Below are 25,109 nucleotides of genomic sequence, written 5' to 3' on the forward strand. Positions count from 1 at the left end.
CTACTAAAATTGTTTATGTCTTTTACTTGAGTGTGCTCTACTGCTATTATGGAGACAGGTTTTCTACCAGGCTGACACAGTGGCAAGCATTGCAAGTGGTCGCCTCTCATCATTGCACTTTGTTCACCATTTCAGGGTGGACTGCTAAAACACAAAGCCATGTTGCGGCCATCTGGTAAGCAAAGCTGTAGATGACTGAAGTGGTTTATGAACTGAAGATGTTAAGTTTCACAGAAAAGCCACAGGATTTCATATCTTAAGCTCTTCACATCAGAAAGTTGATTTGTGCTCCTAACTCACACAGACATCACAAAAATTTTCTGTAAAATGATCAGTATGGTATAACATTGCTTACCATATATCTGAGCCATTTTCACTTCAGATAATTTACCTCTTGAGACTGGTAAGGAGAAAAGTGACTAAGCTTGATTGCTCTACTCAGTTTGCATACTCAAGACTGTCTGGTCATCCCAAAATCATCTATTAGAGTTCTCATTTCACTTATCCGAGCTGATTGAAATCCAGTATTTATATGTCTTTATGGCAGAAACTGCCTGCCTTTTTAACTTCCTTAAATTTGCAATACATACTGATATTTAATGCTGCAACAACAAAGGCAAAATTAATTTCTGTATTGAATTCTCTGCTGATGGATTCAAAGTAATAATATAATATTCTTATTTGTCAGTGCCTTGAAGTAAAATAAAAGACTGGGGAGCATTATTAGCTTGACTTCTACATATTCAGTGAGTATATGTGAAACAGTCTTTAAAACCACAAATGAGAAGTATGTAGAAAATGAAAACAACGAATACAAACAAAATAAATGAATAAATACATCACTTTAGTTTTAAAACTAGAAGAAAAATAATTACAAGTTAAAATAAGAGAATGGTTATTTGGCACATTAGTTTCAATGTAACAGTTCAATGTAAAATAACTAAATTGTCTCTGATTATTTTTCAAGAATTGAAAGAATATAATTCTACAGCAATTGCTGATGCACCTGAAAGAAGATCAAAACCAGCAAATCATAGGTGAAAGAAGGCTATAACACAAATATACAAAAGAAGTTCCCACATTTTATGCTCTTAATTTTCTATTTCATGCATGAAATAGGCAAATGTTGATGATTTTGCTCCCCTTTGCACAGATTAAAGCCAGCAATGTGTTTATGTAAAAGCTACAAATACCTTGCGGTTTGTGCACAAGGTCAGAATGGCCAGCATGAACTCTAGTTAAATTTGGTTTATGTGATTGTCGTTTGCAGTTTCAAGTCTAAGAGAATGGCTTCTTGGTAATCTCAGCCCCCAGATCTGAAGAATCAATCAAGCAAGCTAACTTTGCAAGTGAGTTTAGCACTCATCTAACACATTCAGCCTAGTACCCTCTACTGCTTCTTGTGTGTGGACCCTTGCCAATACTTTCCCCTGCAATGGTTCCATGGTGTGCTCATGAAGCTATAGAAACATGGAACGGTTTGCGTAGGAAGGGACCTTTAAAGATCATCTGATCCAACCCCTCTCTCCCCCACGACCTATTTCATTATATTATAAACAAAAAGATGACCTAGCTATGATTTGAAAATTATTTTAATTACATGAGTACCTAAACTAACTTTCATCTAATATTAAACTAATTTCTAAATCTCTTTTACATCTTAATTTCTCACGTGGTGTGCTGGTCAACTAACAAAATTCTGCTATTTCCTTCAACATCTACTCTTTTGCTCATTTTGATTAAGAATTTTCCCATCTTTAACCCTAAAACCACCAGTAAAGTAATACTTCATTGAAGCTACTTCCAAGCACACCAAAAACATGTTCTTACTTGTTTAAGTTTCTTCAGATCTTCATCAAGTTCCAAGTTGTCCAAAATAACAGCAACAAACAAGCTGAGTAGAATCTACAAAACAATTGCAAATTATTTGTTATTTTTCTTAAGAAGTACTATGAAGTGACATGGAAAAATGAGGGCTCTACTGTTGTAAATAAGAGTCTTGCCTTTGACATCTGTTTAACCAGTATCACCTGCTACTATATGTCTGCTAGCCATTTTGCAAGTAGTAAATCCTTTTTTCCTTATCATAAAATTATTATATGAATTTAAACATGTTGAATTGTAGGTTTTATGACCAATGCATTATGTGTGTTTAACAATATATCCCTTAGAATGTATTTCACATGAAAATAAAATTAAATTAAGAAGAACTACTAAAAAAAAACCCACCACAAAGCAGAATCCTGAAACAGCTCATAAAGCTAAGGTGCTTTTCAATTAAGGTGTGAATTTTTAGCATAGAGGCCACCTAACACTCATTTATTTCACCACTAGTAACTTGCTTAATGCTTGGAGTGCCTTTGTGCAAAGTAGCTAACTCCAGAGGAAAAGTAAGCTGCCTCATTATTTGCATGCATCAGGAGCCACAGTTTAGGACACTCATACACGGTCATGAAGAATCCCAGGGGAAAGAAAGTGTGTATCAGATTATTATATTTTCCTTGTGTAGAGGCCAAAGAAGCTGAAAATGTGACACAGCTGAGGAGGAGACAGAACTAGGAAAGCAAAGACTAGGTGAAGGAGGATACCACGGTTTAGCATACATACTCAGACAACTTACATCCCAAGGCAGTCAATGTGTACATACATAGCTTTACAGCTGTCAGCAACTACCAAGTTTTTAGTCTCTGAGGTTCAAGGCAAATATCCTCAAACATACTGAGCTCCTACAGTAAGCACCAGTTTCCTAGAGATATGAGAATGAATCGAAGCTTTTTTTTTTTAAGAGTTACAGGCCTAAAATTTTTCTGTGGTCTTGGAACACCGAGTGACAAGCAGAGCAGACATTTTCATCCACCACTGTTGTAAAGAAAGTCTAAGTTTACCTGCTGTTCAATGATACTGAAAAATTGTTCCCTACCTATGTAAAAGATTAAGTTTAAGTAGCTTAGTATATCAGACAAGGCATCTGGACCTCAAACTGCATCTGAGCTTGGTGTCTAGAACTAAGACCAAGATTTCCTTTCCCTCCACAAACTATAAAGGTACAGAAGACACAGGAAGGACACACCCATAAATTTATAAATGTCAGTATTCAGAAAAAGAAATGTTCTTTTAATAGGAAACTGGCTTTAGCAATACATAGAATTTCCAGCAGCTGTTTGAAAAGGCAAGTTCTATGTGCCATATACTAAAGAGTACCTCTTGCAGTTTTCTATGATCTGACTACTGTAAACAGTAGATGGCCTGGAAGAATAGCAAAGCAAGACAGAATTCTGATTAAACAGGTAATCCCCAGCACAAAATATTTTGATTCCTAATTGCTGATGAACACTTTTGTATCATTCTGTCAGGGTTTTACAGTATGGTGTTTTTCTTCTGGAGATACTTTATATAGTCTATGATACTGCAGTACCTGCAGCTCAGCGCATACTAGTGAAGGAAGTACAGTTCCACACTACAAAGTATAGCACTCATTAAACAGGTCATCCCTTACAGTCTTGCTGCTTCATACACAGATATGTATCTAGGCAACAAGACATCCATTAACTCCCTTTTTAATTCAACAAATATCAGAGATGGTGTACCACAGAAGTTAAACACACGCTTGTTATTTGTTTAACTTCCTCCACTGGCATCCCAACAAATAACAGTCCTCGCTTCCAGAAGAGGTTTTGGTTTTTGAGCTTCAACTTTTCTTTGCCTTCTAACGTGAAACCTTTTAATTTCTTTCCAAGGCTCTACAGTCTTCTTTGCCAAATGCCTGCAATTATTACCTCTCAATTCTAATCCTCCCCCTCTTCTGGCTGATGAAAGCAATTTCTTCATTTGACTTCACTCTTGTTACTCACTGACCGCTATTTATTCTTGGAACTCTTCTGGTTTTAGTAGCAGGTCATCCTCCTTTATCAATTCCACATTATTTTCTTTCTTTAAGCTTCTTTTGCTTCCAGACAACTCTGTCCTACATAGCTTATCTTATTCAGGGTCTGAGGAAACTCTCAGAACTAAAACTAATGACTTTGTAAGGCCAGCTAATTCTGAAAAGTTGTCTCAGCAGAGTTTCTTCATTCATGTAAAATTTGCATAGGTCAATGAGAAGAAATGTGTACACAAAAGCAAAGCAAGGACCATGTACGTAAATGCAATTTCCCTGTAAAAGGACTGAAGGTAGTGTACTGAAGAGTGCACAGCAAAATAAGTGTGTTGAGTAGACAAATTGAAAGTCCCAGATGATTCTTTCAAAACACGAAACATAAAGCAGAACACTAAACATGCTCTTATAGCTAAGTCACTTCTCAATTAAGGTGTGAATTTTTAGTACAGAAGCTGCCTGACACCAATTTACTTTACGGGCTTGGTTAATGCTCATCTAAGAGAAAAATGAATTATAGTTCAGTCAATGTTTTGGTGAAGAATCAGAAAAACAGCAATTAAGATTCTCTAACCAGAAACTGCTTTCAAATCCATGACCAAAACTCACTTCCTCTTTTTCTTTCTATCCCCACTTCCCCAATAGTTTTAAAAGATCAGCTGAGTAAGAGAAGTTGCATTTCCAGACCCCAAGGAATCTGACCCTTGCAAGCCAATTACATAACCTGTATATCTGCTGATACATACATTTGTTTGGCTTATACTTTAATTTGGTTAAGGAGCTCTAAGAGCATCAAATGTACTTTACTGCCATTTGTAAAGTGGTCAAGATTTCAATCCATAAGAAGGAACCTGCAGCACTCACAGTTACAGTCTGATTATTCAGTCTTTAGAAATGAAATAGGACATACTGTAAAGTAAAAGAAACAGATGGGAGCTAATGGAGATTGTATATATACAGTTAGTACCTTAGACAACTGAGCAAAGACTGAAAATGGAATGATGAAAATGAAAGTAAGAAGGGCATCGAAAACTACAGTGAATGCCAATATGAAATGAACAAAACTAGGAGAGAATTACAGGTGCATAAAATGGTTATTCCCCTTAATGGGGTAGTTTCTCTGTGTTAGTATTCAGAGTACAGTACCAAGCCCTTATTGATACAGGATACCCAAAAAGCTGTTGTCCTTACCATTTTCTCTGTAAAAAAACAAAATGATCCCATTTGAAATGCATACACAAAAGAGTTTTTTAGATGTAATTCCTATTTCCGTACACATTCAGGAACTGCTGTATTAGTTCTTATCCTTTTATTGCTTGACATACTGTACCATATATTTTCTATGCATTGATTTTGCATCAGGCAAGAGGAAAGTAGTGATTTCTAGTAAAGAGTTTATACCCTGAGGCTTTACATTTCTCACTTTAATTACTGATGCAATAAGAATGTAGTGGAAGCTGAGGAAATCATTAGTACATTACAAATAAAAGCACTCAGTTAACTCTGCAATCATTAGAACTGTGAAAGTACAAGACAATTAACAATTATATTGTTAGTCTAGCAGTGCAACTTGAATCTTGGGAAGAACACCATCTCACATCAGAACAAAGGCCACCGCTTTCTACCACATGAAAGTACTAGTTCTAAAGCCCTCTACGCTGTAAATAAGCATCACATTTACTTTTAGGTAGCTGAGAAAAATAAGTAATACCAGAGCTGTAAGAATAATTCAAAACAAAGAAAAGCACAGCATTATTTGCAAGTGAAGACTTACCAGAGTAGCAAAAAGATGATATAGTATAAAATAAATAGCCACTACAGGTGCCCACATATGTCCTACAGCATTCAGTGTCTGGTCCATGACATCCACCCATCCTTCCTGTGTGAGAATCTGAAACATTGACATGAATGCCTGCAGGGAAGAGTATTATAAACATATTAACAATTCACAAATTATATTAATATGGGTTTAATAACGCATTCCTCAAGCTGATTTAACAGAGAAGAACACCTATCTTAATAAACAAATGTATTTCAATTTTTGAAGTCAGGTGAAACACTATTCCAGATCAAAAGGAGAAATAAATAGCTTGATCTTTGACTGAACTGTAATATGCAACTTGTAAACATAGTCCTAGCTCCATTAGCTCCAAGAGCTTTTTTGTTTCCTCCAGGGCTGACAAAATGGGAGAAATATTCTGAGCATCAGCGATCATTGTTTTGAATGTTATACCATATTGTGGGTTTTGTCTTTTTTTTTATTATGCTTATTCTTCTCTGTTACCTCTCTATAAATGTACCTATATACCTGCAATAAAGTGTTAGAATTAAATGTGACCATAAATTTACCTTATCTTAATAACAGAAGCATTCCAGGCACCCGATAGGCAAGACTAACCAATACAAGGCAAGGTCCCAGCACTTCCACTCATTTCAGTCAAATTCTTCCCCTATATGTTTTGTAAACAGCATTATTTATGGAACTGTTCCTGTAACATTTTCAAATCCCTTCAAACCAGGGATACATATAAAAAATAGAGGGAATAATGGAAATATTTCAACAAACTGCCTTTGGTGATTGAAGTATATGAATCCAGATAAGCTTACAACCCAGGTTTCGTAGGACCTTTGAAACCCCAGCTTGAGCCTAAAGCAAAAATCAGAATCTAACTCAGTATGAACAACGTGAGCATGACATTGTATATTTTACATTGTGAACAGACACTGAAGACTGCTCTCCCTCAGCCATATGAGTTTGACTGTGGTATCACAGTGTGGATCTTGAGTCTTAAATCTCTCAATGAGCGTGAACTATCACACATTTTTCTTTTGCTGTTGCTTGACATCAAAAGTACTTCTTTCCAGACAGAGAGGATCAAGCTGATATCTTACTCAAGGTTAATACACAACAAAAAAATGTTAGAAACTGAAGATATTAACAATGCAGTTTCCAGATAAAGGGAATCTTCAAATTCAAAATGTTCACAAAGTGATACATTAGGTCTATGCTTAGTGTGCCTGACACCCTCAGGAACAGCACATTAACACAATAATGTACTTGGCACAAAGAAAAGAAGACTTTGTGGCATAGTTTGCCACACTGTTTCTGTATTAAGAAATCAAGGCCATTATCTAGCTCTGTAAAATACCTCCCCATGAAAAACCTGTGGAGAAGGAAATATTGGGTCTTTACCTAGGAGAGGCCTGCTGTAGTCACAGAAGCATGCAGAAAGAAAGCAGAAAATTCAGCCTCTATAGCTGCCAGTGGTGCTTGAGGATGAATACGACAACCACCCCATCAGTGCTCAGAACTGCTTCTCAGCTTCCTTTCCTGGTAAGGCGGTGAAGCTCAACCAGACAGTCACTGTTTCCCTGCATTTCTGCAAGCCAGTGACTGCATTTCCCTGCATTTCAGCATCTCTGAAGCCAGTGACTGATGCAACACTTGTTGCTGCTATATAAGGTGGGCACTACATTAAGTAATACACCACACTTCTGGCTTTAAAAATACCTTAGGGACTGGAAAGAGTGCAGTATCCTTTCTTCTGAATTATACTGAAGTACCATAGTTTATTGTTTTTTTTAGAAAAAAAAAAAATTCTTGAAGGTGTAAAGATACTTCCAACACTATGTTGTGGACCTCTCATTAATAGAAGCAACAGATTACTATAGAAAAGACATTCTTTTAACATCACAAAAATCTAATCATCCATGTAAAACAGCTGTCCATAAAGCATATAATTACATAAAATGGTTTTTCAATATAATTAAAACATTTTTCATAATGTGAAAGTCCAGTACATGACAAAACATTAGTTTTAAGAAAATAAGGAGGTACACAAGAAGTATATGCTTCACATCTACTTTGGAGCAAGTTATTTTTAGCTGAAAGGTATACTTCCCACTGTTTATTTTAAAATTAATTTGAAATGCAACTAGCTGACAGAATCAACATCTGTGAAGATGAGACTTAAAAGATTTATGCAAATGGTGATTTTCGGAATTAATTCATGTTATAGAAAAGACTGTCAATTTCTTTGAGTATTTATGCCCTATTACTTAATTAGCTGCTTTGATGATGGAACTCAAACTACCTTTTTATTTATAGTGGAAGATCAGCAAAGGCTTGGTGGAATATACGAGCTGAAGTGCCACTTCCGATATCCTGTCCAACTATTACATAGGTGATGCCACACAGTTACTACTTACAATTATAATGTATTTGTCTTGTAACAGTTGCTTGTCCACAAAATATTATGGGCCCAATCCCAATGGCTTTATTCATGGCAGCAATCCTACAATCAGTGGGATTATTTCTGCAAATTAAGCTAACAGGATTTAGGCCAGTGCTGTGAATTGTCTGCAATCTGTTCTAGCTGTGTAAAGTTACCTTCTTCACCTAATTCAGTCATGAGTGCTCAGTAACACCCTGAGAGAAGAGCAGCCATCCTGTGGCAGCGGCATTGAGATTTCAACTGGATCAGAGAATTAAGACCACGTTGTTCAATTTTTTTAATGGATGATGCTGAAGTTGATCTAACATCTAACAGCTTGAGCTTTCTCCAAGCTCAAAGCTAGGGGCGAAGCCCTGGTTTTGCTGAAGGCTGGGAGATTTTTGCTGCTGAGATCAGCTGGGCCTGGCTTTCATCTTGTGTTGACCCACTTAAAAGAACAGCATACCCAGCTTTGTAACTTGAGACACCGAGTAGCCAGCACATGGCCCCAAGCCCCAGGAGTTTGGCATGGAAGTCAGAGACACTAGCAATGTGCTTTGTTTTCCATACAGGGAATTTTAAAATTTCTTAGTGGTCATCTTACACTGATGCATTTGAACAGAGTCTCTCCCCTCCCATTCCATCTTCAGGGTTGCCAGCCACTGCCTGCCTTTCTCATGGCTCAGTATGTGCAGCCCAAGAAGATGTGCAAGAATAGAGATGGCTGATCGCTTAAAAACATTATGGAAAACAACTGTATTTTTATACTTGCATTAGACAGAAAGCCAGTCCATTTGGGAAGCTGCAGTGGCCAAAAGAAGGGTGAAATTTGTAGCCATAGCAACACTGAGCTTGTGCCTATTGACTGTTGACAGGAAACCATGTGAAAACATGCCATTTAGAGGCATTAGCGAAAGGAGGAGGTCTACTTGTTCCAAAACCCATACTGTGCCTTCTCATAAAGCACTTACAGTTTCAAGATGATTTGAGGTTTTGTCTCTTTCAGTGTAAAAAGCACTTTAATGTAAACCCTCAAAATTTAGCCTCTAGTGTCACCATTTTTGTTAGTGTGCTTGTTCTCTCTGTATTTGTAACTGAAGAAGCCCACAGCAATAATCCTGGCCAGTTTAGGTTTACTCTTCCTTGGGGAATGAGGTCCTAAAAATTAATCTCAGTAAATTCTGCTATTGCAGGCCTCGTATCATCTCCTATGTCATACAGTAATGCAAGTATGTCTTCAGTAACATTTTGAAAATAATGTATTCCAGGCAAAAGCAAAATTACATACTTTATAATTGTCTTATTGTAAACTGATTCAGGGATGTTTATTAAGAGCAGACAAAATGAGTGGGAATCCCCCAGCCTTTGCTATGAAGACACACTACTTCAGAGGGACACCATCACTCACCCCATCAATCACAATGTTTTTGTGAGTACAAATTTTTCTCTGACTCTATTAACTTATTAAGAGATGTGCCACGAAAAAGCTACAAAGAGAAACCACATCCTGTAAATTATACTTCTGAAACTTTCAAAACAAGGTGAATATGTTTAAGTATTCACATATATAAACAAATAAACAATAACTAAGAAAATAAGGTGAGACCCTTCTATCATACAAAAACTATTAAAAGCATTTCAATTCAGCACTGTACAAAACAGTACTTTATTATTGCTAACCTTCCATTTCTCCAAAACTTATGTCAGAAAATAGAAAACAAGTTTAGATATTTTCTATTGGTAAAAACCTATGATTTGCTGCTGAAAATATCTTCTCACTCTTCAAATGTATTTAGTATATAAATCTGTTGAAATTTTAATATGACAGAAGCTTTTATTGAAGCTTAGATGGCCTCAGATTTAAATGCTTGAAACAATTTAAAACTTTATTAATATCTTGATGTATCTTGGCAATGTTTTACTGCAAGTGGATCATTCTCAGATATATATGTATCTACTTATCTAGTTAAAATGTGCAGGTGGCTCTGAATGTCTTATTTAAATTATACTGCACTAATTCTTGCAGGACTTCATTATTATTTTGCATAAATAATAAAAATAATTCCAAAACAAAATTCCATGATGATTTCAAACTTGCAGTTGAAAGTATTTTTTCAGAAGCTATACATGGGAATTGGGCATACAATATAGTGGTAATATCCAATTTAGAGAAGAGCTTTGACTAGATTAAAAAAGCTTAAGTTTTATTGGTTTTGTTTGGTGTTTTTTTTTGTTTTGTGTTTTTTTTTTGCTTTCTTCAGCATTTAAAAAAAATAATTATAATGAATTCTTAATGATCCTACTGGCTGCTTTTCTAAGTACATTTTCCAAAATAGAAAGCATGGTGTTACATTATTCTCTGCGGGTAGGTAGTTTGTGTCTTACATTTGATGGCTAGCTTCCCATACATCAAGTCCAGGCTGATAATTACAAATTGTTGCCTAGCTGTTTTGTTTGCTCAATGCATGACCCTTGAGGCTGCCTTATTCATTGTTATTTAATTGTTCTAACTAATGCACTTTCACTAAAATAGATACACTGGATAACCAAGCTGGAATGACAGAAACAAATAAATTGTCGCTGGAATCAATCCATGTACACTCAGTCTAATCTGTTATTAAAGAGATGGCAGTATTTTCATTCAGAACAGTGTGCTTCAATAAATACATTAGCTCCAATTTTCGCTGATTTTCAATATTCTGTTCCGAATTAACGCAATGCCCACAAATATCTATTATTTATACCCCAAAGGCAAACATTTGTCAGTGCAGACAGATTTTATAGTCCTGTGTAAAACAAGCATTCCTCTACAAATCAAGAACAATCACTTTCATAATATGAAGATATGAATCATGTGTAGACATGTTTTATGTAATTTTTGTGGCTAATATTGATGATTATGCACATGAATCTTCTTTCTGTAACATGCTAAGGTACCGTATGCTTTGCTGAAGTCACCATCAGGGTGCATGTGTGAAATTTCTGTGTTCCCTTAACAGCAGAAACAGAATACCTAACACAAACAAAGATAATCTTCACTACTGAAGGACTACAGCGTGGCCGTTACAACCAGAAAATACAATTGCTTTATCTACACATATGGAGATAAAATGCTCCATGGTTCTCAGAAGGAAAGCAGACCACTAATATAATAACAAATTGTAGAATCTGCCATGGTTTCAGCTGGGATAGAGTTAATTTTCTTCCTTGTAGGTGCTTTGGTGTTGTGTTTTGGATTTGGGATGAGGATAATGTTGATAACACACTGATGTACTAGTTGTTGCTGAACAGTGTTATACATTTATTCAAGGACTTTTCAGCATGGATGGGGGCCATTGCTCAGGAACTGGCTGGGCAATGGTTGGCAGGTGGTGAGCAGCTGCATTGTGCATCCCTTGTTTTGTATATTCTTATTCACCATGGCTGTGTCATGTGTAGTTAACTGCTGGGTTAAACCACAACAGGATCATAGGATCATTTAGGCTGGAAAACACCTTTAAGATCATTAAGTCCCCGGGTTAAGCTAGCATCAACATTACCGCCACCAATGGTAAGAAAATATCTTGTTAATGATAAGAAAATAATTACAAGCAACAAGTAATCAATGGTTTTGATACTTGCCCGTGGAAAGGTTGTAAATCTATCCAGTTCTTCCACAAAGCAAAACATCTGTAAACTGATTGCTGACATTACGATTAAAAGGCTGGCAGTAAATACCACCAAACTCCCAAGTTTTTTTCCTGGTCCAAATATCTTATACACAAAATCCTCCAAAGCAGGAGAAATCTTTATAAGCCGAACTACTCTAAGAACCTGCAAAGAAAGAGAAAATACAACTGTATTCATTTATTATCACATTAACCAACAACTTTTCACAGAATCAGAAAATTCAAGGCCAAAAAGGGACTTGCAGCCTTGTAGCCCAGTAAATATCAAGTTGCCTCCACTTGTAATAGACCACAAGTTATGTGTTAGGTTAAGAACACAAGCCCTGGAACCTGTCAAGTTTTGCCTGTACTTATCTTGGCCTGCCTGAACATTTTTTTTAACTAGCAACAGCAGTTACCCATGACCACGTAACTTTTAACCTACTTTGTCCTTTTCTTAGTTTTTTATGATTATGTGGTGTAATGCTTATTGTTACATAACTCTATTTCTAAGATACAGTAACAAGCTGTAATTTTGCACGGAATAAGCTATCTGTGAGCCATGCTTAAAATGCAGCATCAAGGCATACAGACGTGATAACAGCATCTTGTTCAAACTGAGAGTACAGGCACAGGAGGATACTCAAGGCCCCCAGCTCACCAGCCACAGAGGCATCACAGAAATGTAACTGGGTAAAGCTGTTTTGGGGGTAACAAAGGGAACAAGGTCATAGGCAAAACACACCAGAGATAGTAAATGTGATCTTAATGTGGAATTACAGACCAATGAAGGTCATCAGTGTTAAAAATCCGTAATTATTCTAAAGGGACAGGGTTCTGAACAATCTTTGAAGAAGGCTCAGCTTTGAGAAGAAGGCTAGATGACATGACTTTGAAAGGCTACTTTCAACCTACATTTTACTATAATTCTATATTATTTGTTAAACCAGGTTATAGATACACACAAAGAACTGCCAGCTCTTCTACAGGTCATCTTTCTGTTTCAGTGACCCAAGGTAAAATTATTTGGCATTGTGTACCATATAACCTAGCAAGTTTGATAATGAACATATTTTGCTATTTCATGCTATATACAACAAGGGAAATTGTGCCACTGACATATTTGATATCTCTTGGTACTAGTAGTGGCAGCAGAACTGTGATTGTTTGTGGAACTCCTTACCCATTCACTGCTGAGTCCACCTCGAAAAACCTGTTGACAGCTCTGATTCTCCCATTTATGCCACTGACAGTGACACAGACAGTGACATGAACATCAGCATCAACAAGAGGGAGTGGCATCAACAGTAGTTGCTGGAGGCAGTAGACAGCAGGATATGGGGCAAATGAGATTCTGCTAGTTTTACACAGGAAAAGACCCTCCAGACCAAGGTACCACCTGTACTTCCAAAAGAATCATATTGAAACTGAAAGGCAGGAATTACAGTGCAATTGTAGGTTGACCTTATGTACGGGTCAAATAAAATTACTGTGCTGCTTTTGGAGAAAAAATAAGTTTGACAGAGGTTGCTCACAGAAAGAGTTCGCTGAACCTTGCAGCTTGCTAATAATGTACACCTTTGCCTTTTGCATGAAACTCTTCTCTATACCTAGCCATCAGGTATGCAGAATATTCTAGTCATCCAGGCTTTACTGCCAAAGGGGAGAGACAGAAACAGCCACCTCAAGTGAACAACTCATTCCAAATACACCAGACCCCTTCTGTGAAATTAACTTTCACAATATTAGAGTAAGGTAAGGTCCTTTCTTTCATATTGGTCCTGCGATCATATTACATATAATCTGAGTATGTGAAACTGGTTACCAAGGCAATGACAGACAGTGAGACAAGTGAGATTTCCAAGAACTACGAACATGTTAATTTAGTGCCTTCTTACTTACAAGATCTACTCATAGTGTAAATGTTAGCTCTGTTTCCACCAGTATTAATTTAGATACAGACCCCAGCGGAGTGAAGATCTCATGCTAGTTGGTATTGAGTTGTACTTTAGATAAACTGCATTATCTGCCTTATTTCCCCCCACCCCTTCCTTTGGGGAACTTTAATTGACCCTTAAGCGACACACTAATCTTACTCATACTATTTGGTTTTGTTTTTTCCATTTATTTTCATTAGATGACAAATTGAATCTAGCAAAAGTATACTCTAATGAACATTTATGCATTCTTTGTAATTGGATTGCAAATTGTATTAGATTTAAGAGCTGTAGAAGTTGCACTATTTGGAATAAATATAAAAATATATTAAAAAACAAATAAAAAAATACAAAAAAGGAACCACAGCTTTGTTACAAAGAATGGCTGCATCTTCTAAAAGCAATGATATGTATTCAGAAAATGACTCAGCAATATTTTCCCCAGGCACGTCTCTTCAGACCAGTATAGGTCAAATTCTGTTTATATCTCTCCCTTTTATGCCAGTTCATTACAGAACTCTACAATAATACGCAAAGTCTGTAATTTCTTCACTGATTTTGTGTTCTATAGATTATAGACATGGAATGGTGGTTTGATGTAGTCTTTCACAGAAAGTTTTGCAAAGTGTTTTGAATCAATGTACAGCAAATGCAAGAAAGATAGGTGGGACGGTGGACAGTAGCCAATGTGGTGAAGAATGAATAATGTGTTGGCAAAAGGTAATGATAAAGACCACGATAAATGATAAAATGAATAATGCAGGCCGAAATACATGCTAAGGAAGGCTATATAAGCCAAACATTTATGCTTGCTAGAATGTGGCAAGACTTCTGTTTTCAGTAATCTGCTTTGTTGGCTGACAAGAAACACATTTAACCTGTCATCATTAATACCTAAAGGCCTAGAAATCTGCCTAACATGAAGACATATCCATGTGAAAAAGACTTTTTGACCTTGGTTGGTTTGAAAATGTGTTATCTAGCTTGCCCAGAAGCTTAATTGCGGGGGAATACAGTGCATACCTCCCTTACACACTGACATCAAAGGTAACATATTTTCCAACCTTACTGTCATTTGCCTCTTAGGGGATTTGTGTTGCAAAATACAACCCAAATCTTTCAGTGTAGCAGGTGTTTCTGCTTGCAAAATCTGTGTCTCTCAGGTATTTGGGAAAAAAAGCACATCCTGGCATTTTCTGTCACAAAAGCTAGCACTTAAAACCAAAACCAAAACCAAACGAAACCAAACCAACCCAACCCAAAAACACCACCACCCCTGCCCCATGAAACTTATTAAATCCATTAAAAAGAGAAGACTTTTTTTAATTGACATGTGGCTACATTTTCATTATACTTTCAATCCTATGAGGTAATGATGTTACCCGTTTAGTGCAACATCTTCATAATTTATATTTAAAATTCTTAGAAAGAAATCATCACATGTAAGTGGATTCTGCCCTAATAAATATGGACCAACTATTAACTATGTAACTATTTTAACTGATTGCTCCCAGTTAAGTTTCCTGCATGCTTTTGACACAAGAGTACAACGTCATACTCCTGCTAGATTACGTTTTCTTGCAGATTAGAAATATAATGCTGCACTGAATAACAACATTTTACACATTTGGACTGCAAAATAAAAGCTAAAATAATCTAAAAACTTTCAAATGAGACCAGGTAAAAGTAAAATAGAATTTGTCATCCTGAAAGCTTTCTTGAGCAGGCTTGTAGAATCATTTAAAAAAAATACAGGAGGTCATTTGCAGAAATCTAAAAAGAGCATTCTATTTCAACCTACACTTTTGGAGACTGCTACCCCCGTATTGTACTTACTTGATCATAATATGTGTCACTGTAGCTAACCACATTTATTGACCGTACTCTGTCTGATGATTTATTATTTGCCTTTATTGATTATTAATTATTCACTATGACAATCCATTGCTGAATAATGGACAGATACAAATCCTTTAATATGTATTTTTTAAATCCCTTTCTTTAGCACTGTAGAATATAACACATTATAATGCATCTCAGTGCTTTCTCCCACAACTGGAGCAACTCTAAGCACTTCAAGAAGAATGAATGGGGAATTGGTTGGGCTGATTGACAGAGGAAGAATCAGGAGTTCGAATTAATAAGTCTTTCTTTGTCCCTACTTCGTGTTCTTCCCCAAAGTGAAAATGTAGGAAGATGCTCAATAAACACATTTTCCCTCTAGATAATAAATGGTTGGAAAGCCATAAAAAACAACTCTAAGATGGTTTAAGATGGTTCTGGAGAAATGACCTCAGAAGATCCACAATAACTGGAGTGGAGACCCTTAGGTACGTGACTGCCACAGAGATGAAGATTTGGGGAAGAAATAGCAAATGTACGAAGGCCTCATGGAAGAAGCCAGGAAGCAGCAGTAGACACTACAGGAAGGTGATGCTGCTGTAAACAGCTGTGTGCAAGGAAAAGGCTCAATGAAGGACAGTGAATAAACTAATCCAGAACCTGCTGAACAGTGTAGCTCAGATAAGAAATAGGAGTTACTGAAAACTGAAAGGATTTCTCAGCAAAGCTATAAGGAATCCTATTTGTTATTTTTAAGGTATTCTTAAACTAAGCCTAAATTGTGTGTACTTCAGTAGTCTGGGAATGGAAGTAAATGAGAGTGAAATGTTGATGGTTAATATTTTTTTTTGGTATATACAGTAAATTGTAAAAGTATCTGATCATACCTGAAAATATGTAAACTGAGAGTGATAGAGGTCTGGATAAATATGAAGAGTGGTTCCAATTACAAGCAGCAACTCAAACTTGTGAAGAGATGAGCTGATGTATCCTGTGAAACCCAAACACCAGATCTTCAGGAGAGCTTCTAAATCAAACAGAACTGTAAAAGCAACCTAGATGAATATATAAAACAAGAAAGATGCATTCAAAACACTGAGTTAAATTACAGGTTTCTATGACATAATGTCTATTAAGGTTTTCTATGGCAAAAATAAATATCTCCATAATATTTAACAAAACCACTCATGCTCTGAACAGAATAAATGATCAAGAATAGATTTCCTCATATTGTCTCATATTCTTCCTTAAAATATACACTTCATGAAATTTTCTGAAGTGTCAACACAGACATGTAGGTTTCCCAGTTTGGAAAGCATGAAGTAATGAACCCACCCAGCTGACCTTTCACTTTGTGACACAGATAAAATGGAAACAATTATAAGATGTTTTTTTCAAAATCTGAAGCAGACCATGTGAACTGTATGAAGAATTTTAAGAGATCTAAGGAATAAAACCAAGTTTAAAGGTCTCTTGGTGGAAAATTGCTACTCCCAATTTTCTAAACCTTCCACAGTAATATGACAACCAAAACAACTATGAAAAGGGATGATGGGACTTAAACATTAAAACAACTTAAAAAAAACAGGAAATTCAAACTCATTACAGAACTGGTAAACTTTCACAATTTTAAAAAGAGATGGTGCTAAAGAAGTTAAGCAAAGAGAGTAAGGTTAGAAGTTACAGGGGAAGAAATCTACTTGTAAGCATTGAATGACTGTGGGATTCTTCCAGAGGCTTTTTGAAATTTTTATACATTAAACCCCATGATGTTCAGTTGGAAAAAAGGGAGACAATTTTGCATAGGTTTACAACTTCAGTATTTGTTTTCTCTTACTTCTGTCACTTCCAAAAATCTTTCTGGCTAGACACACTTATTTCTAACCTGCCTTCTTATTTTACCACTGTATATACCCTGAGATACTCTCTTCCTTGCTTCCCAACAGCCAGGAAACCCAATGGAAAAGATGTTTTTCCTTGACTCAGCAATTTTCCCCTCTGACACTTTACACACTTTGGGGCTTAAAAGAGATACTGATATAAAATTAGGTGGCATCTATATATACAACTAATACTTTTAAAGTGCCTGCAAACATTAACAAAATACAGCTCAAACCTCCTTTGAGGAAAAGCATTATTAGTCTTTTAAGATAGAGAGCTTAATTGACTGTAGCCCATAAAGTTTACTAGAATTGGCAGAGGATAACGAAGTTAGAGACTAAGATTTTAATCCTGAATCTGACAGTGACAATCTCTGGGATGCTGCCTTAAATACTCATATTACTGAAAATTTAAACTCTCCAGTCCATCAAAAAATATATTTCTAAACATGAAAGAACGGTTTTGTGAGATAGCTAAATAAAGTTTTACATATTTTATGTGGACAGGACTGTCCCAAAGCAGGTGTAGAGAATTAAACACTGAAGTTTATGTCCTATGTTTATTCCCCTTGTCCACACAGCTATTTATGAGCAGTGCTAGAAGCTATATTATATAGCTCCTCAAGGAATGCAAAGTAGTTATCAGGTGTCAAATGTCCTCTGAATGGCTAAATCAAGGAAGAATGCTTCATAGCACTTCAAAACCTTCTTCACATTAGGGAAGAAATATTTGTATGATTTCAGTCATACACAGTGTAGGGACACGTTCATGCTCATATTCTCAAATGCATCTGGCCAGTTTTTCAGACCTTGTTCTGGTAGCTCAAAGAGCTTATGGAGAACAATGAGCCGAGTTTGAACAGACTACCTCTTTATATGAAAATCTCTATCTAAACCACAACGCTTTATCAAAAAATATTAAAATGAAAGCTCACTTTTAATGAAAATACATCTAATTGAGTCCTAAAAGAATAAGGTGGTCAAATTAGGAAAAATGGAGCAGTAGGGAGAAAGCAGCTGGAGTTCAGTTACAGAGCAGGTAGAATAGCAATGCCATTTAAATACACACATACATACTTCAGAGTACATAGGCTTCCTATTAGGACAAGACTAACAAATATGATGTTAAGTGTATTTTAATTTATTCTAGAAATGTGTGGGTGGGATCATTTGCATTTTACATGCTTGTCAAACGAATTCAAACCCCTAGCACTTAAAAATGTATCAAATGGTTTGCATAACATCTGATTACATTTATACACCTGTCTTCCTGCTGACAGACTTGTATTTTTTTTCCTTCCTTGTAATTAAATACAGGAGGAGATTTGGAATATCTGACTAGAACTTTTTGTTAGGTGTGAAATGTAATACAATCTTAGAGCCTCTTTTTTTCTTTCTTTCTTTATTTTTTTTCTAAGCTGAAATTACTCCTTTCATTGCTGTAGAGACAGGGGAAAAGCAAATTCTCATAAGAAGCCAGAGCAGACCCACACAAAAAGAGCAGACGTAAAGCGTGAGCAGCCACCCTCTACCAGGTTGCCAGTTTTGCTCTGGGGAGGACAAAGAGGAGCTACCTGAAATGGGCTGCTTCTCTGAGGGCTACCTCCCGTTCAGTCACCTGAAAGCTTTATGGCATCAATGCCTCCTTCAGCAGCATTTTGTTTTTCCAGTAGTCTCTTAACACCTTTTTTTTTTGCAGAGGCAGAGCTCAGTATCAACCAATGTCCAACCTGACAGCCTCTTTGCAACTGGTTTACAAGCCAGTATTGCATCCTGCTTCAACCAGTCTCCCTCACCAAGGAAACAAGCCAGCCACTGTGGAATAATCTGCATTGTTTGAGTATTCAGTATCCTCAAGGCTATTACAAACAATTTCTTTGTATGTCCTGTGCTGCAAAGAACAAGATTCACAATAACCAAGTAGCAAATGACAACAGCTTATCAATTTCTCCTCTCTCCCAGAATTTTTCTGGTCTCCTGCTGTTCGGATTCTGTATTTTATATCTCATCTATAAGATACACAGGGTTTGTTCTTGTTTGATTTTTATTGTGTTTCCAGTAAAAGCATCAAAGGTTAAAAATAATAACAAACCCCAACAAATGCACATCAAATAAGTATACCTTACAAATAAACAGAATACCTTTCACTATTCCAGACTAATTTAACTTACATACTTAGAAATGTAAACATGTAGAATGCAAACAAATGAGTTTTATGACAACCTCCCCACTTACATATCAATAATCTAAGCTATACAGAAACAGAAAAATATATCTTTAAAGAAAACTGGATGTTACTTTCAGGCCAGAATTATACTCTAGTCTAATGACATGTTCATCTTGAATTTCTAAACCTTGTCAAATATTTCTGTTGGAAAAAAAAAAAAACACCCAAACCCTTCACTTGAAATGTACACTTGATGTTGAAGAGAGTATTTCTAGCACTGATTAATAAAAGCATAATTATACTATATATTCAGTGCCAAAATAGGAATAGCACAGGCAGCGTTTCCTATTTTGAGTATAAATAGAATTAATGTTATTTTGTTAAGAATCCAGGCTCCACTTGCTGTATCCTGGGTATAAACAGCAAGAAGTTCACAGACTCAGGCTTTAATGCTGACTTCATTATTTGTTTCCGGCCTAGTTGGCTGGGCTAGAGTTAATTTTCTTCATCAGTTTGGATGGTGCTTTGGATTTGTGCTGGAAACAGTGTGGCTAACACAGGGGTGTTTTAGCTGTTGCTGAGCAGTGCTTGCACCCCGGTCAAGGCCTTTTCTGCCTCTCACCCCACCCCACCAGCGAGCAGGTTGGGGGTGCACAAGAGGCTGGGTGGGGACACAGCCAGGACAGCTGATCCCAACTGAACCAAGGGACATTCCATACCATATGGTGTCGTGGTCAGCATATAGAGCTGGGGAAGAAGAAGGAAGGGAGAGATGTTTGGGGTGATGGTCTTTGTCTTCCCAAGCAATGGTTATGCATCATGTCACCCTGCTTTCCTGGAGATGGCTAACACCTGCCTGACTATGGGAAGTGATGAATGAACTTCTTGTTTTGCTTTGCTTGTGTGCACAGCTTTTGCTTTCCCTATTAAACTGTCTTTATCTCACCCCATGAGTCATCTTACTTTCACCCTGCCAATTCTCTCCCCATCTCACTGGGGAAGAGTGAGTGAGTGACTCTCACTGGGGGACAGTAAGTGAGTGGCAGGCTGAGCTGCCTGCCAGTTTTAAAGCAGAACAGAGATTAAAATGAGTTTCCCTGTCCTCACTTCTACCCTCAAATCTGTGCCATAAGAAAATCCAGCATTTACTGGTTTTATTCTGATGATTTATTCCCAGGATCTTTCAAGTTTATGTTGTTTTTTGAATATGCTCAGAAGTTGAGAAAAAATAAAGATAACACATTTCACAATTACTCTAAACTACAGCTATCTCCTGCTATATCATGTTTGATACAAATTCTAAAACTAAGATAAATTAAAAAATGGGTATCAAGTCAATCTCCCTTAGAAAAGGGAGATTTGTAAAGCGTCATGATATTATGGACTAGGGGTTTAGAGCTGGCACTTGAGTCTGACTCTCAAATGTATTTAAGACATTTAAAACCACAAGAGCAGAAACCATTGAACTTCTTGTCTTGTGATTCCCCTGCCACTGGTGTATTTGTTGCCAACAACGAACGGCAAATACCAATGGCAAAGGAATCACAAGGACTATACCGCTATCATGCACTCTAGCCTAAGAATGTCCTTTTTGTCCCCAAAGAAGGACTCCGTAATTATTGAAATCAGGGAAACCATAACATGTGCCCAATCGAGGCAACCATGATCAACACTTTCAGAGAACTAATCTTGGTGAATTTCAGCACTGGTGGCTTTATACTCAGATAAAGTCACAACTCACAGTGCCCATCAAAGTAAATATTTTTAATAAAGAATGCTACAATACTGATTTCACTCTTGATTCAGGAAAAAACAAGTATCTATTCTAAGCTATGGCTGTATATTAGTAACAAAAGACTCAAATTCTTTCTTTCTTTCTTTTTCAAACTGAATTAAATAGTACTAGAAGCACATGTAGACAAGGTTCTAGGATCTCCAATGCATGCTCTACAGTAAAATCCTTGACCAGCCAATGACTGAAGCAGGCTCCCTGCCAGAATATCATTTATAATGAAACTTTTTTACCCCTGTTTCACTGGTTCAGGAGCATAGCCTCTTTATTCACCAAATTCATGACTGGATAAGTATTTTTGTGTGTGCTCTTGAGGCTGTTGAAGCTTGGCGATTTTCAAGACTATTTTGGTTATGCTTAGGGACCTTCTTGCAGCTACATGTATGGTGCATAAAGATTATTTAGGAAAATGTACTATATTATTATTCTTTAAAGACAGTATTTTGTCATTTTTTCAGAGTTGAATTCTTCTGCATTTTACACTCCTGCAACAGAACGACAGCAACTCAGCAGCCATGCACTGCCTGCAGATGTTATACATCAGCCTCAGCTCATTACTACTGACATTTTGTTTGAGGAAATTACCTTTCAAAACGTTCTAAGACAGGGCTGTCAGTCATTGTCACCCAGAGGAACTTGAACAGGTTAGCAAAGAATTCTCAGAATACTTAAGGGAACAAAAAACATTACATACTAAAATATACTTGACATTCACATTTTATACTTTAGCTTATACCTTGAAAAATATCCAGATAGTCATTTCAGCTTACTCACCTCAGCTAGATAAAATTCATCATATTGTCTCTTGAAATTTTCTCCTTTGTAGTAGTTACTAGCAGCAACAATCACATCTACAGCCACCATGCTTAGTATGAACATATGAAACACGGATGACCTCATCATTTTCTGCAAAAGAAAAAGGAAACTTTATCATCAAAATGAGTCAAACATATGCATTATAAAGTTTTATTACACTGTCAAAACATAGTCAACTACAATAATGTGTTTTTATAAAGCTTCTTTATATGATTCTAATAATTATTCTTTAAAATATATTGATATATTGCTGAAACGGGTTTATATGTGTGAGTTGGGGTTTTTTTACTGAAAAGTTTTTTATTTGCCAGTTGACTTCTTACTGAAGATTTATAATTTGATACGATATATATTACTTTAGTATGTTTATAAAGCATAAAATATACTTCTATCTACTCAGTTGTCCTTGGTTAACACTCCTTCATTACAATTTATTCAGGCAGATCTCAATAACTTAATTGCTCAGGAACAAATAACATTAATTCTTGTGCATTGCTTCTGCTCAAGAAAGACAAGTAATATGGCTTTTATCTGATAGCAAACTATTACCTCAAAGTGTAAAACATCTATATATATATTAGATATGCACATCTGGGCCCATAAACTGTGGAGTACCTCACGGATATTTCATTTTCATTTATCTGTGCACTTAATGCTTTGTGTCATTGCTGCTGCAATCTCATGGGAGAAAAGAGAAATGGAGTCATGCAGCACTGGCCAGGAGTTCACATCCATGAGCTGCACAAACAGTAGGGATAAGAGGTATGCCCAAAGTTCAAAGAACTAACTTCTAGGCCTCCACCACACAGAATGTGGTTTTACGATTTACCCTGAAAATCACTACCCTCACTGGGTCAGCCACAGCCGTTCCAGTAGAATCTACAGTCAAACAGGCAGAATGTTGGCAAAATGTTATCTTACATTAAACCACCCCTGAATGGTCACTAATATTGATATTTTTCACAGTGTTTAACAAGTAATACAGTTTATGTTTTTAATGCTTATTTGCAAACACAACGTAAGTTACACACCATTATGGTTCCTTGTGTTTGTGTGTAAATTTAATTTGTGTTTGCATTGAAAAAGCCCATTTTTATTTGTTCCTGTGTTAAAATGTAGAAGTACCTGACAAGATTTCAGGAAAAATAACACTGAAAATATAGAAGAACCCTGCCCCTTCTCATCTTCTTCCTAAAGATTCTGCGTACCTCTACTGGTTTATATTCACAGAATCACATAGTTATTTAGGTTTGAAGGGATCTCTTGGGGTTGTCTAGTCTGCTTCTGCCTGCTCAAGCAGTCAGCTGGAGCAGGTATTCCAGGAGACTCAGAGATCTGAGATTGCAAATGGGCCTCTTACAATCATCTAGTCTACCCCCCCTGCTCAAAGCAGCATCACATAGAGAAGATTGCTCAGGACCACATCCAGTCAGGTGTTGAGTATCTCCAAGGATGGAAACTGTACAACCTGCCTGGGCAACCTTGTCCTGTGTTTTAAATCACCCAGTTCTTCTGGACCACCTTATCTGTAGGACGGTATTTCATGGGACTCTTCAGCAGACACCTGAACATGAAAAGTTTTCTCTCCTGAACACTTAGGGTTGTGGTCCTGTCTTTTGGCTTTTTCCCCCTCCTTGCAGGATCCTGAACTCCACAATCTCATGGCCATTGCAACCAAGACTGCTCATGAACCTCATAACCTGACCAGCTACTCCATGCTTGCAAGTATGAGGTCCAGCCAGAACACCCACCCCTATCAGCTCACATGTGTGAAGAAGTTATCATCACTGCAATCCAGAAATCTGGATTATTTTCTGTGCTGCCCTTCTAGCAGATATCAAGTGTTTAAATTACCCCAGGAGAACAGGGGATGTGAATGTGAAGATGTTATGGAAGAATGCAAAAATCAAGCATCACACACTGTTATTTTGCAAAGACATATTAACATGTTAGAAAATTCATACACACAGTTGTAAAATACTGTCTCAGTCTTTAGTAATCTGAGGTTGTTACTCTGACAAACAATTGTCAATATTTACATTTTATGTTAAACCCCACCTGGAGCTCAGGGTCTTGACCAAACTACTCTTCATACTACTAGGATTTAATGAGATCAAATTAGAACATAATATGGTATATATGGGAGGATGTAAGGACCAGCACTTGTTCAGGCTTTTAGTGAAGATTTGTACCTGCCCACAGAAGAATTAATCCCTTGTTGAATTTCACTGGTGCTTTAAGATAGTTTGGTTCAACTAAAGCTGAGTAGAGCCTAAGCACGTATTTAAAAGGACTCAGCCTCATGTCTCATCACTAATAGCACTGCAGACAGAAGGCAGCTCAATCCTTCTCATGCAGGCTGGCTTCCTTTTGACACCAGTGGCATAAAATGGCTATATATTCCAATCTAGAACGGGAGGCTTAGGAGATAAAGCCTGACAGTCAGAAATATACAGAACAAGCCTGGGTTAATAACAACGCCTAAAGCACAGCAAAGCCACCAAAACAGAGTGGCTAAATGAGGTTTTGCATTTATTTTTAATCCACAAGGCAAGCTATACAAATACAATAATTTAAGACAGGCCTACTGGCATCAATCATACATTTTTGTCAGCTGTGTGATTCAAAACAGATAGTATCATCTTTTACATTTCCATTTCACACAAGTTCTAAACAGTTTCTCTGCATATTTTACACTGTATTTTTGATAGTGTTAAAATTTCCTTTGTTGTAATGAAGTATTCTACCTCAATTGTTAAAGGACTTGCTAAAAGAAACTAGAAAGTGAGGCTGTAAAATGTACTTTTCTCTCCCTTCACAAAATAAAAAAAAAACCCCAACAACAGGGAAGTAAAATGGTAATAGAGGAAGAATAAAAATGCATAAACTGCCTTGGTATACATGCACATACATGCATAAGACTCTCATACAGTCCACAAC

At 36.7% G+C, this 25,109-nt stretch overlaps 1 protein-coding gene across 1 annotated transcript in view; it reads right to left on the minus strand.

Annotated features, from left to right (window-relative positions):
* The window catches only part of NALCN (sodium leak channel, non-selective), a 237,819-nt gene that overhangs the window by 97,338 nt on the left and 115,372 nt on the right, over positions 1-25,109 (minus strand). The window contains exons 11-15 of the mRNA XM_062624700.1: positions 22,128-22,259; positions 16,402-16,569; positions 11,710-11,901; positions 5,649-5,786; positions 1,831-1,905 (exon numbers count right to left, since the gene is read on the minus strand). Coding sequence (XP_062480684.1) covers positions 1,831-1,905; positions 5,649-5,786; positions 11,710-11,901; positions 16,402-16,569; positions 22,128-22,259 — 705 coding nt within the window. The remainder of the gene's footprint in view (positions 1-1,830; positions 1,906-5,648; positions 5,787-11,709; positions 11,902-16,401; positions 16,570-22,127; positions 22,260-25,109) is intronic.

Source organism: Pezoporus occidentalis, unplaced genomic scaffold, assembly GCF_034315485.1.
Source record: "Pezoporus occidentalis ecotype Australia unplaced genomic scaffold, CSIRO_AGI_Poc_V1 ctg27, whole genome shotgun sequence".
Lineage (NCBI taxonomy): Eukaryota > Metazoa > Chordata > Aves > Psittaciformes > Psittacidae > Pezoporus > Pezoporus occidentalis.